Source organism: Pan paniscus, chromosome 20 (genome assembly GCF_029289425.2).
Source record: "Pan paniscus chromosome 20, NHGRI_mPanPan1-v2.0_pri, whole genome shotgun sequence".
Classification (NCBI taxonomy): Eukaryota; Metazoa; Chordata; class Mammalia; order Primates; family Hominidae; genus Pan; species Pan paniscus.
This window is the reverse complement of record NC_073269.2, coordinates 45059949-45067745: the sequence shown is the minus strand read 5'-3', so window position 1 is coordinate 45067745 and position 7797 is coordinate 45059949. Positions and strand designations below refer to the sequence as shown.

Genomic DNA, 7797 nt, shown 5'->3' with positions numbered 1-7797 from the left:
CTGCCTCTGCCCAGGCCTCTCAGCAGCCTGCTGGGTGGGGCAGGAGTGCAGGAGTCGGGTGGGGAGTGGAAAAGGTCCAGGAGGGCTGCTGCATTGCTAGGAGTGGTTTATTTTTATTTATTTTTTGTTTGTTTGTTTATTTATTTATTTTTGAGATAGAGTCTTGCTCTGTTGCCCAGGCTGGAGTGCAGTGGCGCGATCTCGGCTCACTGCAAGCTCTGCCTCCCGGGTTCACGCCATTCTCCTGCCTCAGCCACCTGAGTAGCGGGGACTACAGGCGCCCACCACCATGCCCGGCTAATTTTGTTTTGTATTTTTAGTAGAGACAGGGTTTCACCGTGTTAGCCAGGATGGTCTCGATCTCCTGACCTCGTGATCCGCCCGCCTCGGCCTCCCAAAGTGCTGGGATTACAGGCTTTATTTTTATTTTTTGAGACAGAGTCTAGCTATGTCGCCCAGGCTGGAGTGCACTGGTGTGATCTCGGCTCACTACAACCTCCGCCTCCCCAGCTCAAGCAATTCTCCTGCCTCAGCCTCCCAGGTAGCTGGGATTACAGGTGTCCACCACCACGCCTGGCCAATTTTTTGTATTTTCTGTAGAGAAGGGGTTTCACCATGTTGGCCAGGCTGGTCTTGAATTCCTGACCTCAAGTGATCCACCTACCTTGGCCTCCCAAAGTGCTGGGATTACAGGCGTGAGCTACCATGCCCAGCCAGGAGTGGTTTCTGTTCAGCTCCCACACCATCCCTGCCTTTCAGAAACAGATTTCAGTCCTGCCCGCCCCCGCCCCCCCGCCTCCCCCAGTCTACTTCCCCAACCCTGGATTCTCTTCTAGAGTCTTGGGCCCAAGCGGGCTATATTGGGGCTGGCGGGAGGGTCCTCACTTTGCTCTGTTTTTGATATAGGTGGTGATGGAATGCTAGGCCACCCACCACCCTAAAACCCACCTCATCCTGACCTGCAAAATTGGTGGGAAGATGGTAACAGTCCTGGAAGGAGGAACAAGAGAGACTTGAAGGAGAGAAGTGGGACAGGAATACGCGGTAGACAGTTATAGACAGAGACAAACAGAGCCAGACAGCCAGCCCCAGAGACAGAACCCACAGGAGAGGCACGCCCAGAGGTGAGGAAAGGCAGAGGTTGGGGCAATGGGTCCTGCCCGGCTTGTGGAAAATCACTTCCCATCCCAGCCTCAGCCTCCTTCTCTGTACAATGGGGGTGACCCATGCTTCTCCCTGTTGGAATGGTGGGGTCCCAATCAGTGATTTCCTGCATATCCTGGGCAGCCCAAGGGCCTGGGAAATGACAAGCTTAGTCCTAGTGGATCCCCGCCTTTCACCCCTCCTGACTGAGGACTTCCCATGAACCCGGCACACTCCAGGACCCAGGGGTGCAGCACTGAGCCAACCAGGCCGCCCCCCGACCCTGTGAAGTCGCCCTGTCTGGCACTATCGTCGTTGTTGTGGCTGCTGTTCCATTAGAGACTTAGAAGCAGGGATTTCAGCGCAGACATTTCCAGTCTAGGCAGGAGGTTCCCAGCTGGAGAGAAGGGTCTAGAGTTCCCGCCGGGCTTGGCTTCTCAGGACCCAACATGTCTGTGGATAAAATGAGCATGAGAGACTCTCCTGTGTGCCAGGCAGTGGGAAGACAGGGCTGGAGGGGCGGTGGCTCTTATTATCAGCTCCTAGGAGAGGGGCAGTGCACCCGGGCTCTGGGTGATGGGGGGATCAGGGCCCCCAAGAAGAGGCGCCACTCCCGCTTCGCCAGGCTTGCCCCAGGGCCAGGGTCCGTGCCAGGTGTGGGTGGTGGGTGGGAAGGGGTGGGGTGAGTCATCAGGGCCAGCCCCACCCTGCTTTTATTTAAGGTCCCCAGCAGGCCCCACCACCACGGCTGCCCAACCCGGTCCCAGCCATGTCCGTGAGTGCTCCAGGGACCCGGGGCGGGGCCAAGCAGGGAGGGGGCTGGGGGCTCCTCTTTCAAAGGAGCAAGTGGGCAGTGAGTGTGCCATGGACTGGCCTGGGCTGTGGCCTCCGGGTAACCCCCATCCCGACTGTCCCCTCTACCTCTTTGTGGCTTCCTCTGGGGCCCTCTTTGAGGATCTTTCTGTTTGTCTTTGTTGCTCTCCCCTTCTGTTTCCCTGTCTGTTTCTGGTCTCTTTCCTGCCTCTCCGCCACCCTTTCCTCTTCCACTGATTTCTGCCAGTCTCAGCCCTGGTCGGCTCCTCTGAGGGGTGACCCACCTTCTGCCTCCCTCCCTCGGTCTCACCGGCTCACAGTGGCCCCTGCACCCCACTCTTGCAGAACGTCCCCCACAAGTCCTCGCTGCCCGAGGGCATCCGCCCTGGCACGGTGATGAGAATTCGCGGCTTGGTTCCTTCCAATGCCAGCAGGTGAGGCCCCAGGCCCTAGGGGTAAAGGGTACAGGTCTCAGGATCAGCTGACTCCCAATTTTTGCAGTCCAGAAGTAGGGGCCCGAGGCCACCTGTATCCACCAGGCTAGGAGTCCCAGGCCATTTCTGACCTCAAATCTGATGTATTCGTATTTGCCCCCGTGCCTTTGTGGGTGGGGTCCCTAAGTTTCCCTAAGCATTTGAGGTCCCTGGGTAATCTCAGGGTTCCTAGATATAGTCCTATGACTTCCATGTCTGAGTCCCAGGGAACTCTGGAAATACTCCAAGTCCTGGAGACACCCTGGACCCTGGGAGTCCTTGCCAAGCCATCCTTTGACTTCCTGGCTAACGAACTTCGGGCCTTCTGGATTCTGAGGTACCCTGGAAATACTGGGGTTCCTGGTATTATTCTTTGTCCTGTAGAAGCTGAGGGTTCCCTGAGCATCAGGAGCACCCTGGCTATCACCCAGACCTCCTGGGCAGCTCCCAGGCTCTTTGGAAATGAGGGCACCCTGCCCTAAGCGTAGTGACTTTGGTCTGGGTAGGTTTCTGCCAAGGGCCTCATGATGTTTTGGCTGCCTTGGGAATCTAAGCTCCCTGGTCATTAGTCGGCCACCTCTCCTTCTGCGGTGTGTGCCTGTCTTCAGGTCCCTGTTAATTTGGGGGTACTCTGGGAATGGGGAGTGCCAGCCCATAAGCCCTTCACTTTGGTCTGGGCGGTTTATTTTTTGTTTGTTCTTTCGTGTTTTTGTAAGATGGGGTCTTGCTATGTTGCCCAGGCTGGTCTTTAACTTCGGGCCCAAGCAATCCTCCCTTCTCCACCTCCCAGAGTGCTGGGATTACAGGGTGAGCCACTGCACCCAGCCAACATTTCATTTACTTATTCATTCAAAGTAAATTGTAGACATCTGTATTCCTCACCCTCAACATTTCTTGGTCTGGGTGGTTTCTGAGCCCTGACGGCCACCATCCCCCTCTTCCAGGTTCCATGTAAACCTGCTGTGCGGGGAGGAGCAGGGCTCCGATGCCGCCCTGCATTTCAACCCCCGGCTGGACACGTCGGAGGTGGTCTTCAACAGCAAGGAGCAAGGCTCCTGGGGCCGCGAGGAGCGCGGGCCGGGCGTTCCTTTCCAGCGCGGGCAGCCCTTCGAGGTGCTCATCATCGCGTCAGACGACGGCTTCAAGGTGCGTCTCTGCGACAGGGGCGTGGACGCCAAGACTTAGGTCCCTGGAGCAGAGGGTTGGGCAAAGCCAGGCTATTGGTGGAAGGCAGGGAGGTTCGGGGCGGGGTGAGGAGGGTAGGGAAGTCGTGGCCAAAGCAGAGAAGGGGGTCCTTCGACCCTCTGTCGCCTAAACAACTCCAGTTTGGGTCTGAGGGGCAGAGAGACAGCAGGGTCAGGACGAGGCGAGCAACAGCCGAGTGACCAAGGGGTGGGCGTCCCAGCGGGAAGGCGTGGCCCAGACTCGCCATCCCAGACCCTACTCCCAGTTCATTCCTTCCTGAGGTCCGGGGTTTGAGGCATGGGGAGGGATGGGTTGGAAACAGCGCCCAGGAACTCGTCCTAGCAAGTGGATTGGCGGGTGGGAGTGGCGGCAGATCCTCCACCACCCACAGCTTACGCGAATTCACCTCCCTCCTCTGCGCTTTAATAGCGGGTAATGGTCGCTGAAATGAGAATATCCATTACCAGCACTAAAAAAGCCGCTTTTTACCGTGCCACACAGTCAACTCGTTTGATCCTCACGCAAGAGTTAGAGTGAACAATAGCCCCATTTTCCCAGTGAGGAAACTGAGGCCCAGAGGGGATGAGTGATTTCCCCAGGGCCACCCAGCATGGGTCTCCGGAATCCTCACCACCGACCCTCCCCTGCAGGCCGTGGTTGGGGACGCCCAGTACCACCACTTCCGCCACCGCCTGCCGCTGGCGCGCGTGCGCCTGGTGGAGGTGGGCGGGGACGTGCAGCTGGACTCCGTGAGGATCTTCTGAGCAGAAGCCCAGGCGTGCCCGGGGCCTTGGCTGGCAAATAAAGCGTTAGCCCGCAGCGCGACTGTGTCTGTGTCCCATTCACTGAGATGAGCAAACTGAGACCCAGAGAGGCCAAGATACTGGCTCTGGGCCACACAGCGAATCCGAGGCGGAGGCGGGCTCTGAGCCTGCCTGTGCTTAGGACACTTTATGTCTGCGAAGGCGTGAGGGTCGCGATCTGGGAAGGAGTGGGTCTGGGGCGTGCCCTGACGCAGCATTTGTGCAAAGGAAGCCAGGTGGGAATGCGGTCGTGCGGACCTGCTGGCGTTTGGGGCGCAGGGGCGCTCCCCGCAGGTCCTGGTGCCCCCACTGCAGATCTAAGGGGCGCCAACATGGGTCCATCTGCAAAGGGGGCGAATGAGTCCCACCTTTCTGGTCACTTGTGGGCCCCAGTCCTACGGGTGGAAAGCGTGTTATAATATCCCGGGTACCTGGGTCCCGTATCCCCCTGCAGCTCATCTCTCCCACCCTCTTCTCTCCTGGCCTCCCGCCCCTAGAGACGTCCCAGGTGGGGCTGGGAAGCCCGACGGGCGTCTCCGGGCTCCCGCTGTTCCCGGAGTCGGGACAGGTACCCGCCTGCGCACCCTCGGGGCAGACGCGATGGCAGCGGCCCCGGCTCTGCGGAGCAGCTGGGAGGACTCGAAGGACGGCGTGGGTTTTCCCTGGCTCAGCGAGCCCCATTCCCACGCGCCCTCCGCTCTCCCCGACGGCCCCGACCGCGGCCCTAGCCCTGGTCACTGTGACGGGAGGGGAAGCGGACGCCAAGTGCAGCCCCGGCCCCAGTGTGACTTTCAGGGCGTCGCTGGGGCTCCCCTTAATGGCGGGGTTGGGGTGGGAGAGGCTGGGAGCACTGTGAGCCCCGAGCCAGCACCCTCGGCGAGGCACCCTGCAGCGACCGCGGGCCTTAGCCGGGGACAGAGAAGCCACGCCAGGGCTGAGATCGGAAGCTGCACGTGGGTGCTCGGGACCGGCTGTTCCGGAACCCTGGTCCGGATCCACGCCTTGGTGGGCGCGCCCAGGCTTGGGCCTGGATCCCCGCCCTTGAGCTTCCGTCCCCCTGGCGGCCGCCGCCGGCATTGCTGCCTGGACCAAGGTGGATGCAGGAAGCTGGGGTGGTTCCTGGCCTGGCCTGAATCTGATTCTGGTGTCGGGTGGGGACGCCAGGTTCGCCACGGGGCCCAGGCGCGTTCAGGACCTGGGTTTTTCTGCCCCTGCGACCCTCGGGCTGGGCAGTCTCTTCCTGCGTCCTGCCCTGGAGTGGGTGGGCGGTAGTCAGGAGGGAGCCCTGCTCAGGTGAGGAGGCCTGGGAGAGGCCGGATTCTTTTAGTCCTCCGGGGCTCCTGCTTGAATGAGTTAGCTCTTATTTCATTTGGCTGTGACGAGTGGTTTCAACATACTATTTTTTTTTTTCGTAAAGATAACATATGCATGTGGTACACATTTCAAAACATACAGTGAAATGAACATATTATTGGCACAAGTGGTGAATGTGGTTGGGCCTTCGGATTAGATGGTAGCGATTCAGCCGTGTTAATGTCCCGATTTTCACCGTGCCTTACAGTGTGCACGTGGGAACCTGTCCCTGTTTGTGGAAAACATAGTTAGGTATTTGGAGGTGCAGCATGTTTGCGATTTTTTCTCAAATGGTTCACCGAAAATGGAGATTTGGAGCTGGGCGCGATGCCTCAGGCCTGTAATCCCAGCACTTCGGAAGGCTGATGTCGGAGCATCGCTTGAGGCCAGGTGTATGAGACCAGCCTTGATAATATAGCAACAGCCCGATCGCTACAAAAAAATTAAATATATAACAAATGGAGATTTATACTGTTATTTTTGTGTGTTTGTCATTTATAAATATACGTGTATATATGTATATGCACATATATGTACACATACATCTATCCTCTTTACTGGGAGAATACTGCTGTTTCCCTGGTCTTCATTTCATGTCTATCTTTCAGAAAATCCCCTGTGGACCTCTGCACATATGCACGGGTAGTTTCTTCCCCTCCATGCATAAATGGTAGCACCCTCCACCCACTGGACGGTTTTCATGGCTTAGGAACGTGAGTCCCAGCAGCATTACCTGAGTTCCTACTGTGTGTAGCCGCTGTGCTAATCATTCCTTCAATACCCGCAACAACCTTCTGAAGGAGATCCTCTATGCATAGTTTCCTAATGAGGAATTTGGTGCCCACGAAGGTTGAGTGAATTGGTTTAAGATCACACATCAAGTAGATGGTGGACCCAAGTGAATGCGATTCCTCTCCTTGGGGCCTTAGCCTCTGGAAATTACATTTTGTTTGCTTTCATTTATTACTTTATACATATGTGTGTGTGTGTGTGTGTGTGTTTGCGTATATGTATATATGTATATGTGTGTATATATATATATACACATATATATATATATATCCGTTTTTTTGTATTTTTTTTTTGAGACAGAGTCTCGCTCTATTGCCCAGGCTGGAATGCAGTGGCGCAATCTTGTCTCACTGCAACCTCCACTTCCTGGGTTCAACCGATTCTCCTGTCTCAGCCTCCCGAGTAGTTGGGATTACAGGTGTGTGCCACCATGCCCAGCTAATTTTTGTATTTTTAGTAGAAATGGGGTTTCACCATGTTGGTCAGGCTGGTCTCGAACTCCTGACCTCAGGTGATCCACCCACCTCAGCCTCCCAAAGTGCAGGGATTACAGATGTGAGCCACCGCGCCCAGCCACTTTTTATATATTTTCAAAGACAACGTCTTGCTCTGTCTCACCCAGGCTAGAGTGTGGTGGCATGATCCCAGCTCACTGAAGCCTCGACCTCCAAGGCTCAAGCGTTCCTCCTGACTCAGCCTCCAGAGTACCTGGGACTACAGGCACGCACCACCGTTCCTGGCTAATTAAAAAAAAAAAATTTTTTTAGGGACAGGGTCACTCAACCTTTGTAGGCATCAAATTCCTCATTGGGAAGTTTCCCAATTGGGAACTCAAGGAAGGGTTGGCACAGTGGCTCGACACAGTAGGAACTCCTGGACTCAAGCAATCCTGCTGCCTCAGCCTCCCACAGTGCTAGGAACAGAGGCGTGAGCCACCTTACCTAGCCTTGGTGTTTTTAATATCAACTTCATTGAGATGTCATTTACACACAGTAAAATTCTTCCTTTTAAAGTGTACAGTTTTGGCTGGGTGGGGTGGCTCACGCCTGTAACGCCAGCACTTTGGAATGCCGAAGCAGGTGGATCACCTGAGGTCAGGAGTTCGAGACCAGCCCGGCCAACATGGTGAAACCCCATCTCTACTAAAAATACAAAAATTAGCTGGGCGTGGTGGCGCATGCCTGTAATCCCAGCTACTATGGGAGCTGAGGCAGGAGGATCGCTTGAACCTGGGA

At 56.1% G+C, this 7797-nt stretch overlaps 1 protein-coding gene across 1 annotated transcript; it reads left to right on the top strand.

Annotated features, from left to right (window-relative positions):
• The first annotated feature begins 1912 nt into the window (after positions 1-1912).
• LOC100991923 (galectin-7) lies at positions 1913-4428 on the top strand. The gene is made up of 4 exons (XM_034944716.2): positions 1913-2035; positions 2302-2390; positions 3374-3575; positions 4265-4428. Exons 1-4 carry the CDS (start codon positions 1913-1915, stop codon positions 4376-4378), a joined length of 528 nt encoding a protein of 175 aa, XP_034800607.1. The 3' UTR covers positions 4379-4428.
• The last annotated feature ends 3369 nt before the right edge of the window (positions 4429-7797 follow it).